The sequence below is a fragment of the Thamnophis sirtalis genome, unplaced genomic scaffold, assembly GCF_051295495.1.
Source record: "Thamnophis sirtalis isolate CommonGarterSnake01/CBP01778 unplaced genomic scaffold, rThaSir2_p1.2 scaffold_5, whole genome shotgun sequence".
Taxonomy (NCBI): Eukaryota; Metazoa; Chordata; class Lepidosauria; order Squamata; family Natricidae; genus Thamnophis; species Thamnophis sirtalis.
This window is the reverse complement of record NW_028261385.1, coordinates 116,084,452-116,102,293: the sequence shown is the minus strand read 5'-3', so window position 1 is coordinate 116,102,293 and position 17,842 is coordinate 116,084,452. Positions and strand designations below refer to the sequence as shown.

The following is a 17,842-nucleotide window of genomic DNA, read 5'->3' as shown; positions in this document are numbered from 1 at the left end:
AACAATAGAAAGTGAAGATGCTTAAAGAAGCTACTTTCAATCTACACCAATTAGATTTGCTTGATATCATTTCCCCTATCAAAATAACATAGTGTAATTTCCTTCTCACATATATAGTCCTTTTTAAATGGGCAAATCCAGAAATCATCAGTTCATGTTTTTCAGATTTTCAGGAAAAAAACCAAAGGGGGGAGTTTTATATAAAAATTTTAAAGCAGCCAGAATTTGGTGTTAAATCATGTACTACTCAAGGGGGAAATACTCATCTCTGTTTCTTAGCTGAGAGAGCCAGCATTTTCCAAAGATGCTTCTGTGGTCATGTGGTCAGCATAACTATATGCCAAAGCGCATGGAACACCCTTACCTTCCCATTGAAGTGGTGCCTATTTATCTATTTGCATTGGTATGCTTTCGAACTACTAGGTGGGCAGGATCTCAAGCAAATAATAAGAGCTTGGTGCTTGGGTATCAAATCCAGACTGTCGGCTTTCTTAGCTCCCCCTCTGCGTGCTCAATCGCCGGCCTGAGGGGGAGCAAGCAATGGTGGCACGGAGCGGCAGCAATTACTACTTCTGGGTTTGCTGTGGGTCACGCTGCTCAGTGGGCAGCACCCTGACTCCACTGCCACCTCAGCAGCAGCACCTCCCGCCCGCAGAACCTACAATGAGAACTTTTCCTCTGTTTTATTTCCTAGTAGAACCAGTGTCCCTCTTGTCAGTTAGAGCTTCTTCTGTTATTTTCCATTGTGGGAGCCAGGCAGGGCAGCAAGCACTTGCACAACCTTGCCCAGTGCCTTTGGTGCCTGAAGCCCACGGGGGCAGGACCAAAGGTTCAGCACCCAGAGTTCGGGCGTGGGGGGAGCCAGGTCCTGCCGATCTTGGCTGGCCCGAGCATCAGCCGCTCCTTCACCCGCAGCTCCAGGGCAAACGATGGCCACCTCCCCGGCGCAGCCCCCGCCCACCCGTCAGAGAAAGGCAAAGTCCCAGGAAAGGCGGGGTGGTGGGTTGTGCCGGATGCGCAGAACCTAGGCGGGGAAGAAGATCGAGAGAGGTGGAGCCACAGACTCCCTCCTTTCCTCCACCCCACAGCTCGCCTCCTTGGGTGGGACCAGGGCACGCGCAGGGTGAGTGGAGTTTGTGACCAAAGTGAATGGGGCTGTTTGTGACTAAATGGGACAGAGAACATAAAGGGATGCAAGGGAACATGGAGGTAATCTAGTCCAACCCCTTCCCAAGGCACAAGTCTTTACACTTCCTTCTCTTTGAGAGCTGTCAGTGGCAGACAGGAGGAAAATGGTGGTTGTGTGTGTGTGTTTGTGTGTCTGTGTGAGAGAGAGAGAAATAGAGAGAGAGAAAGTAAGTAGGAGAGAGAGACACAAGAAAGAAGGAAGGAGGGAAGAAAGAAGAAAGAAAGAGAACTTATGGTAACAATTGAGCCCAAAATTTTGGTTGCTAAGCATGAGCGTTGTTAAGTGAGTTTCACCACATTTTCCAACTTGGCCATACCCACCCAGTCACACGACTGCCAAGCCACTCCCACCCAGTCACATGACTTCTGAGCCACTCCCACAAAACAGGCCATACCTACAGAAAGGTTCTAAAATTTGAAACCCACCACTGGTTAAGTATGTGAACTGGAATATAAATGCATCTGTATGCAGTTTGGGGAAGAGACATCTTTGATTTAAAGAGTTGCAAGACTGCTGCAGACTCTGAAGCATCTTGTTGATTTCAAATGTGAAACCTGAATAATTAAGCAGCATTAATTTTGTGTAATTGATTTTTATAGTAGGTAAAATATTTGAATTGGTGTGACTGAAGCATTGGTTGCAAATACTTTTGTATTATTTTTATTTCAATATTATTTTTGTACTTTAAGACATGATAATTCAATAACATAGTTTGCTAGGGAAAAGGTGCTAGAAGTATTGACAGAAATCTGTCCACAAAAAAAGATGTTTTATTCCATGCACAAAACACAATAGATCTGCATGCAGTTGAATCCATATCAGTTAGCTAATTTTGCTTTCCATTCTTTCTATGTGCTATTTTTATGAAAACAAATATATTTCTAGAATGGCGTATCAGTCTGTTACTAGTTTATTTTTGCAGGTGTATTCATGGGGTAATAATAATTCAGGACAAATTGGATCTGGTTCAACAGCCAATCAGCCTATTCCTCAAAGAGTTACTGGCTGCTTACAAAATAAGATAGCAATTAACATTGCTTGTGGACAGATGTGCTCAATGGCTGTGATAGAAAATGGCGAGGTAAGTTATTGTTCTGTATTACAGACCTTATTCTTTTAACATACAAAGCCTTATGTGCTAAATTGTTCATGGTGTCTGTCTCTTCAATTATTAGCCAATTAAGAATTATATGTCAAACCTATATGCTGAATTTTAAGATAGTAGAATTTAAATATTAGTTAACTTTCTAAAAATTTTCATAAACAGAAATAGTAATGCTTTTTTTATATGAGATATAAATGGACACCCAGTACTATTGCATAAGAAGTGTCACCATCAGTAAATATGGTTTCTCGTTCTCTTGTTGAGACTTGTGAATTAAATCAAAAGAAATGTGGTTAGTTTTGTTCTCAGGAAAAATTCTAATGTAGGATAAGAGTGGTTATACTTGCATTTCCTTCTGGATGCTTTTGGTTGTATTTTCTCGATCTCTGTTTTTGCTGTCTTTTTTACAGTTCAGATGATGGAGCCCAAGCTGGCTTCTGAACTGAAACATCCAGCAGCCCTTCTGCCTTTCAAGGGCTGTTTGCTAATATTCCTCCTTTTTTCTATCTCTCAATAAATAACTACTCAAATGTTTGCCTCCCTTCTGTCACAGCCTCAGAATAGTTTTCCCTTTTTATATGAATATAGTCTGTTTCTGCTTAGATTTGACTCTTCCTCTTTTTAACCATTCCATTTCTTTTCTAATTCCCCTCTTCTTTGCTATACTTGGAATTCATTAGACAGAGGTTTTGATAAAAAGTGTTTTAGATACAGTTATAACATCATTTAATCTACATTTGTTCAGCAACTATTCAAAGTTATGAAGGCTGAACAAAGAGACTCAAAAGTCCTGGCCATTTTAGCAGCTACATGGTTATGTAAACAAAATTTAGGCAATTGGCAATTAACTCTCAGGACTGATTACAGCACCCCATGATCATGTGGTTGTCATTTGCATGCTGCTTTCCCACAATCAAAGTCAATGGGGAAGGTATTGGGGAAGGTCACAAGTCATTGGAGCAAGACTGTTCTTCTCCTCCTGGCGTTTCTGCACTTTCACACATGCACTGTGCCCTCCTTCACCTCATTACTTTCCACACATGCATTCAATGCACCCACTTTCCCTCACTGCAACCTCCTTCCTGTGCTGATGCCAGACCTTAGCATTCTCTTCACTAACTCACACACAAACTGTGCCATGCATCCCAGAGCCTTCTCCATCCTGCCTATGGTACCCCCATATTCCCTCTGCTTTCCCTTTAATCACTTAATACAATAGCAGAGTTGGAAGGCATCTTAGAGGTCTTCTAGTCCAACCCGCTGCCTAGGCAGGAAACCCTATACCATTCCAGACATATGGCTATCCAACATCTTCTTAAAGACTTCTAGTGTTGGGACATTCACAATTTTTAGAGGCAAGCTGTTCCACTGATTAATTGCTCTGTCAGGAAATTTCTCCTCAGTTCTAAGTTGCTTCTCTCCTTGATTAGTTTCCACTCATTGCTTCTTGTTCTACCCACAGGTGCCTTGGAGAATAGTTTGACTCCCTCTTCTTTGTGGCAACCTGTGAGATATTGGAACACTGCTATCATGTCTCCCCTAGTCTTTCTTTTCATTAAACTATACATCTCCAGTTCCTGCAACCGTTCTTCATATGTTTTAGTCTCCAGTCCCCTAATTATCTTTGATGCTCTTCTCTGCACTCTTTCTAGAATCTCCACATCTTTTCTACATCGTGGTGACCAAAACTGAATGCAGTATTTCAAGTGTGGCCTTACCATTTATTGGGTTTGTATGCCGCCCACTCTCAAGCGACTCAGGCCAAGGCATTCAAAAGTGGTATTAACACTTCACGTGATCTTGATTCTATCCCTCTGTTTATGTAGCCTAGAACGTGTCTTGGGTTGCAGTAGCAACAGGGATTGCTTGGTTTGTTGTCACGCTTAAAACCATATCGCAACAGCAATCCTAATTGCCATTGTTATTCAAGGACTCCCAGAATGCAGAATAAATAAGATGCCTTTATCTAACTCATTTGGACAATACCTCTCCTCCCCCCTCCCTTATTTTTCTCCTTGTTGTGTAATGTAGGCTAGTGACCTTTAGGTTGCGACACATACCTGAACTTTCATGAGTCTCTTTGGATTTCAGCTAGGAAGTTTTAACCTTATCATTGCAGTTTCCAAGAATTAGTATAAAGAGAATGTACTTTGTGCTGCTAAATCTGTATATTAAATTGGAAAGATGGTTTTAATTGAGATAGTGTTAGCATTTATCTTGTTATAATTCAATAGAAATAATGAAGGTTACGTTCTGAATAATTAGCTAAAAGTTGTTGTGGACTGGAAATTAAATAGATATATTACAGGTTTTATTTACCATATTGAGTATATGGGACAAATAGTTTTGAATAGTCTTGGTTCATCCTTCCACTGTGCTTCTTGAAAACTAATGCTTGCTTACATGTCTGTCTGACTTCCTGTCTCAGTTGTTGAATGTATGGCAGGGAGCCTTTGCTTGATGACAACCAGTGTAAAATACAGTAAATTGTTTATTAAATGCACTTATACAGATGTTAGAGATGTTGAATTAGTTTCAAGTTAGATCCCATTAATTCATCATTCAGTTTAATACTTTCTTAAACTTAAAAGAGGTCTTGCAGTCATGCGGCAATTTTATTCTTCTGACTCAAACTTCTCATTGAGATTTTCATGAGCTCCTGTCCTCTGAACATCATGAAGACCAAAGTAGTTTGTAGACATGGGCTGCCTCCTTTAAAGATAGACTGTTCTTAGGGAAGCTAGCAAAGATAATTTGCTATCTGGAGCTTTTAAACAGCTATTGACTTATATATTTATGTATTTTATTATTGCCTTTATGTTCTTCCTTGTGGGTTTGTTTGTTTTTTAAAAGAGTAATTGACAAATGACACCGCTTTTCCTAAGATTCTCATGGCCCATCACTCTTATCTGAAGGACACAAGAGATAATGGGAAGGGAAATCAAGAAAAACTATCAAGCTGCCATTTTCACTGATGCAGTGTTGGAGTTGAAAGGGAGTATTTAAAGATAAAATTATTCAAGCTGTTTGCCACCTTGGAATCAGTTGAGATTTCCCTGAGCATGAGACAATTTATCATCCCCTGGTTAAGAAAGGACAGGTGTTTTAATGCTAACTTGATCTCAGGTATTTTAACATCTCCATAGAAGACAATATTGTTACTGTTTTACATAAATGAATAGTAAAATATGTAGGGTAAAATCGTACATAAAATTACTCTAATTTACAGATCAATTCTATTGAATTATCTGTGTGTGTGTTTGTGTGTGTGTGTGTATGCACATATATATTGCTTATGTGGCATATATGCCCACATACTAACTAGATTTATCTCCCTTTTAGGTTTATGTTTGGGGTTATAATGGTAATGGTCAGCTTGGATTAGGCCATAATGGCAATCTGCCGACACCATGCAGAATAGCAGCTTTACAAGGCATCCACGTGCAAAGGGTATGTTTTCTGCATCTTCAGATCCTAACTGCTAATTACTGGGATTTCTGGTACATCCAAAACACTAGTTACAAACTAATAGCAAATTGTAAATAATTTAAATATTATTTTCATCACTACTATTTTTATATTTTGCATCTTTATTTCATATTTTAACTGATACTAGCCATTTTAAATATTGAGATAAATAGAAAGTATAAGTAAAATTCAGTTAGACTTCTTATGAACTGAAAACAGCTGCCATGAACAAAGTGATATTGTCAATAATGAGTTGTCTAGTGCTTGCGAAAATAAGAATCTTAAAGAGTTGGAAGGCAAGATTAGCTCAAGGTCACTCTTTCATATTTGTTTGTTTGTTTTGTCTCACTTTTATTATTTTTATAAATACCGTATTTTTCAGAGTATAAGACGCTCCAAAGTATAAGACGCACCTAGTTTTTGGGTAGGAAAACAGGGGGAGAAATCTGCCTCTGCCTCACAGTAATTTGCCTTCTTGCAGCAAATAGCAAACAGTACAGAAGATATACACTGTTTGTGGTGTTACATTTCAGACTATACTTTTACAGATACTGTTAAAATTGATGTGGCTTTTTGGAAATACACATTATTCTCTGCTATTTAAAAGAAGATACAATAGCATTGGGCCTCTTCAGATCAAGTATTTATTTTAAAAAGCATGTTCATTTTGTTAAGTTGTCTAGAACAATAATAAAGCAGTCTTTAAAAAATGAGTCTAACAATTTGAACAGTCTATTGGCATTTATAGTTATTGACTTACCTCCTTGCAGCAAACAGCAAACAGCCTGTTTCAGTTTAGCCTGATTAGAAGATAAAAAATCTGCCTCTGCCTCCCAGCAATTTGCCTTGCAGCAAACAGCAAGTTTCACTTTCAATTTCAGTTTAAGCACGGGCCTCCCGATAATCAGCTGTTTCAGGCTGCAGAAATTGCCATAGCCCTGTGATGTTGAACCTATGGCACGCGTGCCACAGGTGTCATTTGTTAAGGCACGAATAGCGTTGCCCTTTTGTGGCCGTTTTTCGGCCTCCAGAGCATGAAAAACCAGCCCTTCAGGCAAACCAGAAGTTCAGGAACAGACTTCTGGTTTGCTTGTAGGGCTTTTTTTCACAGTCTGGAGGGCAAAAAATGGTCCTACGAGCAAACCAGAAGTGCTACCTCTCCTGGGCTATGCAGCTCCCCTCACGCCACAGCCACTCCAGCTGCTGCCAAAAGCCGACAACAACTGCCAGCAGCCCAGAGAAGCCGCCAGGAAGCGCCGCTGCATGCCACCGCCACTCCTCAGCGCTCCCACCCCATCAGAACGCCGCCGCTGGTCCTCTCAGCCTCCGCAGACTCCTCGCAGTGCCTTCGTCGCCCTCACCTTGTGGTCTTGGCTACCTCATGGCGCCTGGCCCATAGGCTCTGTAGCCTCGGTGGCCATTTTATTTTGGCATGAAAATCTCCAGCGGCCAATTTGAAGTTCAACGAGTCGTGAGTATGGGCCATGGCCTCTTCTCCTGCCCCGAGCCACAAATGCCTCTATCCACCAACGAGACGCCTTCTGCTGGGACCTGCAAGCCCAAGCCGGCCCCAGAAGCATCCCCCACGGAGCCCTCTCCCAAGGCCCCCAGTGAGTCACAGAGGGGTAATACCAAGCCACAGGCCAAGGATAGTAGCACCCAATGTTCCCTCTAATTTTTTTTCAGTGTGAGCGGAAAAGTATAGTGTTTGAGCGGTACATTTTCATGCCTGAGCACCTGAATTTTTTTAACAGATGTCACCTAAGACAGCAACGAAATCAGTATTATTTGAAACTCAAAGTTATGTTTATTCAAGGTACCCACTTAATTAAAAGTGTTATATAATATCAGTATCACTTAACAACGGTCCTGCTTAGCAACCAAAATGTTGGCTCAGAAAGTCTAGCTTTTGAAGCACGCAAATCTTAAAGCTATTGTTACAACACCCTCGCACCCCTAACCCTTTAGAAAAAAAACCTCTGGGGTCTTCAAACCTGACAGCTTTAAGACTTGTGGACTTCAACTCCCAGAATTCCTCCTCCAATCATGTTGGCTCAGAAACTCTGGCAGTGAAGCATGCAAGTCTTAAAGCTGTCAAGTTACAAGATCCTTGCACCCATAAGTTATCCTTTAGGGGAAAAAAACACAGGGATCTTCAAACCTGACAGCTTAAGACTGTGGACTTCAACTCCCAGAATTCCTCCTCCAGTCATGTTGCGGCGACGTCATCTGCGTGGATCTGCTCCATCTTCGGGTTTTTTTACAGGGGGCAGGGCTGCCGCTGAAGATGCCGACGAGCCTCCCCCCCACCAGAATAACTCCTGCCACCTCCCCCTCCTCCTCCAAGAGGACCACCACATTTGCTGCCCAGCGCTGCAGCCGAGGTGAAGCCGCCAAAGCTCCCGCAGGCGCCCCCGCCCATGGCAGCGGCGGCGGTGCCTCCCCCTCCGCTCGGAACACCTCACCTAAGCAGGGGTGCTGGCGGGAGCTTTGGCGGCTTCACCTCAGCCGCAGCGTTGGGCGGCAAATCCGGCAGTGCTGTTGGGGGAGGAGGAGGCAGCAGCAGATATTCCGTTCGAGCAGAAAGCAGGGCAAGGGATGGGAGGAAAGAAAAGAGCCTGAAGCGCCCAAAGCGATGGGCTTCCGGAAGGCGGAAAGCCTCCTCATACAGGCCATTCAACCTGTGCCTCCAGGCCAGGTGGGACAGGGGTTCTACTTTCGTCTCTTTATCATGCCGAAGTCTTCGGGGGCCTGGAGAGCGATCCTCGATCTCAAATTCTTGAATCGGTTCATCAGGTACAGGAAGTTCAAAATGCACTCTCTCTTGTCAATTCTAGAGAGTGTGCGCAGACACAATCTCCTAACTTCAGTGGACCTCATGGAGGCTTACCTCCATGTACCCATTTACAAGCAACAAAGACGGTTTCTCCGATTCGTCTATGTGGGCTGTCACTTCCAGTATCGAGCCCTTCCCTTCAGGCTTTCATCAGCCCCAAGGGTCTTCACCAAGATCCTGTTAGTTGTAGCAGCTCTCCTCCGTGCCAGACCCATTCGGATCTTTTGTTATCTGGACGACATCCTCCTGTTGTCCAGGTCACGCACCCAGGCCCTGCGGGATCTGTAAGACACCTTGCAGGTACTTCAGGAGGTGGGGTTCTCCATCAATCAGGAGAAAAGCCACCTGAACCCCACCTCTCGTCTAGTTCACTTGGGGGCTCTCATCGACTCCGCCCAGGGGAAAGTCTTTCTGTCTCAGGAGGTACAAAGGAAGTGGCAGGCAGCTCTTCTTCAGCTGTCTCAACTGCTGGGGAAGATGGTCTCTTGCTTCTCCATCGTTCCTTGGGCGCAGCTTCACAGCCGTTGCCTTCAATGGTTTCTTCTGCCATTCCAAAAGACCAACAGCAGCTGTTCCCCCGCAACAGTCAAGTTGACTCCAGAGATCCTTCTCTCTCTGGATTGGTGGATCTCCCCGGCCATCTCTCAGGGGTCCCTTTTCAGGGAACCTCCTCGCCTTGTAGTCACGACGGATGCGAGCTTGACGGGTTGGGGCGCTCATCTGGAGGATCAGATAACTCAGAGTCTCTGGTCCCACTCCGACCTTTCCCACAGTATGAATTGGCTAGTTGCCATCCATCTAGCTCTCCTTCAGTTCCATTCTTTGGTTCGTAAAACACATGTGCTCATTCGGACAGACAACACAACAGCCAAGGCTCATGTCAACCGCCAGTGGGGGACGAGAGCTGTTTCCCTCATGGAGTCCGTCTTTCACTTAGGGATCTGGGCGGAAGTCAACCTTCTCTCTCTCCATGCCGAACACATCTCAGGCTCCAACAACTCCAGGGCGGACTAGTTGAGCCCTACAACAATCGACCCTCCAGAGTTGACCCTCAACCGTCGTATCTTCCGACAGCTGTCGACCAGGTACGGGACCCCGGTCCTACATCTCTTCGCAACGGCATCCAACAAGCAGCTGCCCAGGTACCTGTCTCGCTACACGATACCAGGCGCAGAAGGGACGGATGCCTTGAGGTGCAGGGGGCCCCGCGGTCTCCTGTAGGCCTTCCCTCCCTTCCCCCTGATACAGAGGTTCATTCAGAAAATGATAGAGGAGGAGGCTGAGCTCATTCTGCTCGCCCCCCATTGGCCACTCCGTCCATGGTTCGCAGACCGCATCAACCTCTCAGTGGGGCCAGAGTGGCGTCTTCCCCTGATACCGTCCCTTCTTCATCAGGGTTCCATCCACCACCCCGACCTATCTTGGCTCCACCTAACCGCTTGGAGGTTAGGTCTTGAGGGCAGCTAACCTTTCTGAGACTGTAATCCAAACCATTCAGGCTTCCCGACGCCCAGCCACTAATAGAAACTACGAATCAACGTGGTAAACTTTCAGCACGTGCTGCCTCTCTAAAGTTGTCTCTCCCTTGGAGGCTTCGGTCCCCCAGGTTTTGGAGTTCCTACAACAGGGACTCAACAAAGGACTTATGCCTAACACCTTGCGGAGGCAGGTTTCGGCTCTGTCCTCGGTTCTCTCTCTTCACCGAAATGAGCCTCTCTCCTTGCACCCTCATGCATGGTGCTTCATTAAGGGTGCGTGTAACTTCTGCCATCCTGTCATCCACCGCTTCCCCTCATGGGATCTCACCAGGGTCTCTCACTGGACCACCCTTCGAGCCTCTCAGGTCAGCCTCCCTGCATCACCTCACATTGAAGACAGCCTTCCTGGTGGCTATCACGTTGGCACGATGCATCTCAGAATTGGCAGCTCTTTCCATTCGTTCCGACCTGTGTACCTTTCACTCAGACAGTGTGGTCCTTTGGCTTGATCCCACCTTGATCCCAAAGGTCAATTTGGCTTTTCATCGGTCCCTCACCTACCGAACTTTTGCCCTAATCCCTTTCACAGTCTCGAGCGCAAATGGCACAAGTTAGACGTCAGAAGGGCTCTTAAGATCTATATTGCCAAGACGGCCGTCTTCTGACGCACTGAGGCGCTCTTCGTCTCTTTCCATCCCACAAATAAGAGTCTGAAGGCTTCGCCATCTATGGTTGGGCGTTGGATCCAGTCTACTATAACTAGGGCTTACGTGGCAGACCACCTCTCTCCTCCATCCAACATCACGATGCATTCCACACGCAGCGCGGCAACATCAGCAGCGTGGACAAGGCAGGCCTCCGTGGAAGAGATCTGCAAGGCAGCCACCTGGGCGACCCCCAATTCCTTTATCCACCATTATAAGATGGACAGATACGCATCAGCGGATGCGGCATTCGGACGGCGAGTCCTCCAACAAGTTCTCCCTTCTTCAAGCTCCTAGCCCAGTCTCATTCCCATCCAGGGACACACCCAGCTCTGGTACATCCCATGCATCACCGCTGTCTCCACCAATGTTGGAGAATGGGACGTTGGTTCTTACCTGATATGCCCCTTCTCGAGGCAAGTAGAGACAGCAGTCATCCCCACCCTTGGTTCCTGGCCTAGTGACGGTGGGCATTATGGAGCTAGGTTGATTTTTGGGAGGATTGAAAGCAGTCAACTAATGCACAACAGCCTACTTATCTCCTTTGTCACAAAAGCGGGAAGACACTCCCCTGAGGCGATGATATCACTTTGGTACACTCAGTTCTATTAGTTACTGACTGAGTTAACCCATGCATGACTGCTGGCTCCACCTGCCTCGAGAAGGGGCATATCAGGTAAGAACCAACACCCCATTTTGCTTAACAATGGAAGTCCCGAGTCCCAATTGTGGTTGTAAGTCAAGGACTGATGTCTATAGGTCGTCTAGAAAGAACAAAGCTGACACAAATATTTGGTAGATTAATTGCCTCCTAATTCCCGCTCTTCCTCATAATTCTTGATTTCATTCTTGGCCTAGATATTGACAGTTTGGCACCTCTTTATTGCATCTTCCCCAGCATTATGGGAACATCACACTCTGAAATTCATCAAGAAGATGTCCAAAGTTTGAGAGTTAGGGAGGATGGTTAATCTCTCTTAAGTAAGGTTAATGAATCAGCCTACATGTTTTATTATCTGCCCATCTGCTTTTGAGACATGGAGTTCAGTGTACCTCACACTTAGGCACAGCTCTTTTGAGCAACTTTTTTGAAAACGATTCAACTATATTTTTTATTTTGTTTTTCAAAAAATGCTTACGTTAAAAGAAATGCGGAGGTTTTCCCCCATCTTTTCAGGGAATCAGCAAAAACAACATAATTTCTGAATAAAAATACGTAATTCTTCTTCTTTTCTAGATTGCCTGTGGCTATGCACATACACTAGTGTTAACAGATGAAGGCCATATCTATGCCTGGGGAGCCAATTCTTATGGCCAGCTGGGAACTGGTAATAGGAGTAACCAGTCGTACCCTGTGCTAGTGACAGTACATCAAGACAGGTACAGTTCTGTTCATCTTGACTCTATCGGGCGAGTTTTAGGCTGTAACAATGTTTTTAGCTTTAAACATTATTAGATAAGGATCTAAGAAAAAACTCTTGTTACTGAATTCTTTGTCTTTCTGATTCTAAGACAGCTACAATCACATAAAAGAACTTCTAGAAGACAAAAATGGCCATTAGGTGTTAAGTTATATTTTCTGATAATTTTCTATGCTTCCCAACTGCTTTGCAGAACCAATTACTAATTCTTGTGAATTAGTAATTATTTATATACAAGGTTATATTCTCTGCTTTTATCCCACAGATATGATTCTAAAACAAAGCTATCTCAATTTGTTAATAAAAAAGGTTAAGATAAAAATAGGCAATACAAATTGTAGTAAATAAAATACAAATAGTCCTTGATTTACAACCACAATTGAGAATATAATTTATGTTGCTAAGTGAGAAATTTGTTAAGTGAGTTTTGTCCCATTTTATGACTCTTCTTGCCACATTTGTTAAGTGAATCACTGCAGTTGTTAAATTACTAAGATGGTTGTTAAGTGAATCTGATTTCCCCATTGTTTTTACTTGGCATGTTTATTTTGTCATGTTTATTTACTGTATATTGGAAATGACCCTTTGAGAGCTACATGCAACAAAATGTAATTTTAATATATGCCAATTCGTGTACATTTAAAGTGACAATAAAGTTGTTCTAAGTTCTCTATAAGTTCTAAAATAAGAGTTAGTTGGTTAGGCATAAAGCAAAGGCATTTTCTGAAGTTGAAAAAAAAATCTCTAAGCATATTGACCAAAAACATTTTTTCTTTGTTTTAATATCTTATAATATTGACAGTTAACAAATTTTATTTAAGCTTGGTATTTTGCCTTGAATGAGATCATATAGGTAGTCCCTGACCTATGACCACAATTGGGATTGAAACTTCTATTGCTAAGTAATATGGTCATTATGTGAGTTGTACCCCAATTTTACAACCTTTCTTGCTATGGTCATCAAGTAAATCCAGCTTGCTCATTTATTTTACTTGTCAAAAGCACCCTAGGAAGGTCAGTTGGTGATCACAGGATACTGAGATGTTGCAACCATTATAACTACATGCCAGTTGCCATGTACACAACTGGCCTACGAGGGACAGTATCATGGTCATAAGTACAACAACTGGTTGTTGGTCATGTTTTTCAGCTCTGTCTTTACTTTGAACAATCATGAACTGTTGTAAGTCCTGGACTGCCTGTAATGTCTTCCAATAAAAGTCATTCTTGCTTATCAGTGGTAATTGGAAGTGGAATTTCTGTCACTAAAGCAAGGCAGTTGTAAAGAATGACCTCACATGGCTATTCTGCTTAGTGATGATTACCATTATAAAGGAAATCATTATGGATTTCCGTAAGCAAGGACCTCACATGACCATTACTTCTGACTTCCTGCAGGTTTCACCATTGGCTTTGCTTGTGGGAAGCCAGTAGGGAAGGTTGTTAATTGGAGGGAGCTGTGATGGCCAGAACTTTGAGGACCGCTCATAATAGATAGTACTCAAATTATGTTCATAATAAGGTCTTGAATTTTGGTTGCTAAGTGATAACAATTGCCAAATGAGTCACAAGGTCATTAAATGAATTTAGTTTCCCCAATTAACTTACTCTGTCAGAAGATGGTTAGCAAGGTTGTAGATTGCAACCATGTGAAAAACACTGGAGCCATCATAAATGTAAGCTGTTTGCAAGTGCCTGAATTGCAACCATTTGACCATGGGGATGGTACTACTTTGGTCGTAACTTTGAGGATGGGTGAGAAATCCCCTTTTTCAAGGCTGTAATAACTTTAAACTTCCATTAAATGAATAAATCAAGGACTACCTGTTCTACTAATTCAGCACCATTGTAAGTTCAAATGTTTGCTGACCAAGTGATCATTAATCTACAAAAAATTGTACATGTAGAATGCTTATTGCATTGGAGAGATACATTTAAACATATGCAGTATCTTATATTTATTTATTTATTTATTTATATTTTCGATTTCTAAACTGAGAATTTCTAGATGATGTTCTCTCTCTTTATCTATCTATCTATCTATCTATCTATCTATCTATCTATCTATCTATATCTATCATCTATCTATCTATCTATCTATTTTCACGGATGTAGGTATGCTGGTTTTGTATTTGGGTCTTTTCCCGTGTAAGATTGAGATTGTCTTGGCAACGTTTCGGTGAGGTCCCACTCGCCATCTTCAGGCTGCCATTTTTGGCTTCGTGCTTGTGCGAGTAAGGCGTGGTTGGAGCTGTCATCTTTCTATAAAGTCTTGGTGGGGGGGTGTAGAGTGCTGGCTTTGTTGCTGTAAGTGGGTTGATTGGCTGTGTAGTTGCATCCTGATTGGTAGATGGAGTTGATGTTTGTAGATTGGTCGGCTGTTTCATATCAGGGCAGATTTTGCATGGCCGTGCCACATACATTGGACAAACTAATAAGAGAATAAATGCACACATCGCGGAACACAAGAACGCAGTCAGAAAAAAAGAAAAAACTTCCTCCCTTTTCCAGCACCTTAAAGCAACAGGACATGAAATTGATTTTGAAGGAACCAAATTAATCTCCAAAACAGAACACTTCAACAAGAAAATAATTATGGAAGCCATTGAAATAGAGAAACACCCCCACAACATGAATAAACGTGATGATACATCCCGCCTACCAGATATCTGGAAACCAGCCCTAGTCAACCAACAAACCCCACCCACCACCCAGGTCGTTACAACACAAAAGAACAATGGACACACAGCCAGCACCTCAGCCACACAGGATTATACGAAACAGCCAACCAATCTACAAACATCAACTCCATCTACCAATCAGGATGCAACTACACAGCCAATCAACCCACTTACAGCGACAAAGCCAGCACTCCACACACACCCACCAAGATTTATAGAAAGACGACAGCTCCGACCATGCCTTACTCGCACAAACACAAAGCCGAAAACCCTAGCCTAAAAATGGCCAGTGGGACCTCACCGAAACATTGGCAAGACAATCTCAATCTTACATGGGAAAAGACCCAAATACAACAAGACCATCATACACACGCGCACACACACACACACACATATCAGTGGTGGGTTCCGGACTCTGTCGCAGCCGTTACACTGCGCATGAGGCCGGGCATCCTATTCGGGCATGCACGCTATGCATGCATGCGCATGCCACCGCCCTGTGACACCCAGCTTCTCAGCTGTACGTGCGCAATTGGCCGGTCACATTATAAACAGCAATGGGATGGGATGGAACAGCAATGGAACGTGGGCGGGCTGGTGGGTGGGCCAAATGTGCCACCGTACCGGTACAGTGGTCGTTGCTGCCGCCTAGTACTGGTACGGCCATACCAGGTCTTACTTCCCGGAGCCCACCACTGACACATATAATATATACATACACAACATTAAGATTTTAAAAGTTTTTCAATTAATGTTAAAATTATTTAGAATAAGTAGGCACATATTGTTTTTATTTCCAAAGTTATCTATATTGATCTATTGCAACAAACATCACCAACTGGCGTCTAAAAATAATAAATTTATTATGGCAAAAAAGTTTTTGGATTACAACCCTTGTCCACAGATAAATATAGAATCTTTACTGTTATAATTTCAAAAATTAAAAACAAAACATGAAAGAAATAACTTTCCTTGAGAATTTCAGAGCTACTCAACCAGCATTGCAAATTGATTACCATCAGAGAGACATTGAACTGAATTTTAGATCATTCTTGAGAATGTTATGCAGTGTTTTTGCCCAAATTCAGATGCCCTATCAGAATCTGACATGAGAATTATTTGAAATAGTCAGAAGCCGCATTATAGCAGAAAAAGACTATTTTGGTGAGTTGTTAGGTATCCCTCTGTATTTGAATCAGGGAAGGAAGCTCTCATGATACCTACATAATACAGGTGATAGGTTTTAAATAAACTTCAGCTAGGCTTAAGTGCCTAATAGGTAAATTTATATGTTTCTCACTGATGATTAATAACAGATATAAAGATTGAGGTCTTTTCTAATGCAGGTGTGCCAGAAAGCGGAATGATGTGATATAGTGATTTTGAGAGAAGATACAATTAGAAACCAGTTTGCAGTTTGCATTAACAGTTTGGATTTTATATTAAGGATGAATTTACACGTATCATAGTTGGCACCTTAAAAAGTTGCTTTCTCTTGCCAAGCTGTATCTCTGGCAGATAGAGAACAAAACTGAATTGCTCAGAATCATGTCTGAACTTTGTGAAGTACAATAGGTAGCCTATAGTGCAAGTTCTTATTAAGAAGTATAACACTTCTGAAAAATTATTTTTTTGCTTTTCAAATTTAGAATTGTAGAGATTGCAGCATGTCACTCTTCTCACACCTCTGCTGCTAAAACCCAGGGTGGCGATGTATATATGTGGGGTCAGTGCCGGGGACAGTTCGTCCTTCTTCCATTCCTCACCCACTTCTGCTGCACTGATGACGTGTTTGCTTGTTTTGCTACTCCTGCAGTGACTTGGCGTCTCCTTTCAGTAGGTGAGCTTCAAATTAACTTTTTTAAAGGCTTTCATTCCTGAATCTGAATTAGATCTTGAAGATGTATAAGTTACCGTATTTTAAGTGCAGTCCTTAAAAGAGTTTGAATCATGATTTGGAGGAAAAAGTCACATTCTTTTTGGCTATCAGTAGTGCATCCGAGACTAAAGATAGAACTCTTTTGTGTGTTTCCCATTTTTCTTTTTCGTTGCATGTGTGCTATAATGACAGTAAGGAACAACCACCTATTCTGGACTTTTGACATTTCTTTCAGTCTTCAGGTATTTTGTAGCAGTGGTCCCCAACCTTTCTGGCTCCGTGGATAGGCAACAGCAGTAGTAGTGGGGGAGGGGGGTGGTTTGGCACACACTTGTGCAAATGAAACTTTGCACATTCGCCTGCTGCTTGTGTGGCCCAGTTACCAGGGTCCACAGACGAGAACTGGTCCACTGCCCTGCAGTAGGGGACCCCTGCTGCAGAAGACATAACAGTAAACATCAAATGCATTGGGAGTCAAAAAGTTGGTTATCAAGAGTCAAATGGGGTGACCCCAGAAGAATGAATTTATAAAACACCACTCTTTTTGTTGTTTCACTAGAATCTTTAAATGGAATTTAAAAGAAAGATTATCTGAAATTTCCAATTGAAAAGTATTATGGCTTTACGTGGATTAGGGTTAGAATTCGAAGTTTTTGGTTCGTATTACTTTAGGAAATTTCATGCCAGCATGCAGAGAATAGGAATTGCCATGAAAAACCCTCAAGGACGCTTTTACCTGTATTGCTTAGATCCACATTGGTTTAATTTTGTAGTAGAAACTTCTGAACCAAGTTGATGTGAAGAAGCCGGCACAACATTGTTAGAAAGCACATTTTTAAAGTTCACCAAATGGGTGGGTAAGTGAGTACATGAGAGAGAGTGAGAGAAATAGATACATTTACCTGAGAGGCAAAGCCTTTGACATTTAAAGTCCATAGAGGAGGAGTCTTTTAACAAATAATTTTAAGAAAATAGACTTTTATCAGTTACATGCAACAATGTGTATTACTAGAAGATTATGCAGATATTTTACCACTTTTTAAATATCTTCTTTGTCCTTCCATATAAAACTAATGATTTG

At 42.6% G+C, this 17,842-nt stretch overlaps 1 protein-coding gene across 5 annotated transcripts in view; it reads left to right on the top strand.

Moving 5' to 3' along the window:
* Nucleotides 1-17,842, top strand: part of LOC148045603 (RCC1 and BTB domain-containing protein 2-like) — a 59,281-nt gene that overhangs the window by 17,210 nt on the left and 24,229 nt on the right. For all 5 annotated transcript variants that reach the window (XM_087716694.1, XM_087716692.1, XM_087716695.1 and 2 more), the window contains 4 exons: nucleotides 2,112-2,270; nucleotides 5,637-5,744; nucleotides 12,018-12,160; nucleotides 16,532-16,722. In XM_087716694.1, the coding sequence (XP_087572820.1) occupies nucleotides 2,112-2,270; nucleotides 5,637-5,744; nucleotides 12,018-12,160; nucleotides 16,532-16,722 (601 nt within the window). The remainder of the gene's footprint in view (nucleotides 1-2,111; nucleotides 2,271-5,636; nucleotides 5,745-12,017; nucleotides 12,161-16,531; nucleotides 16,723-17,842) is intronic.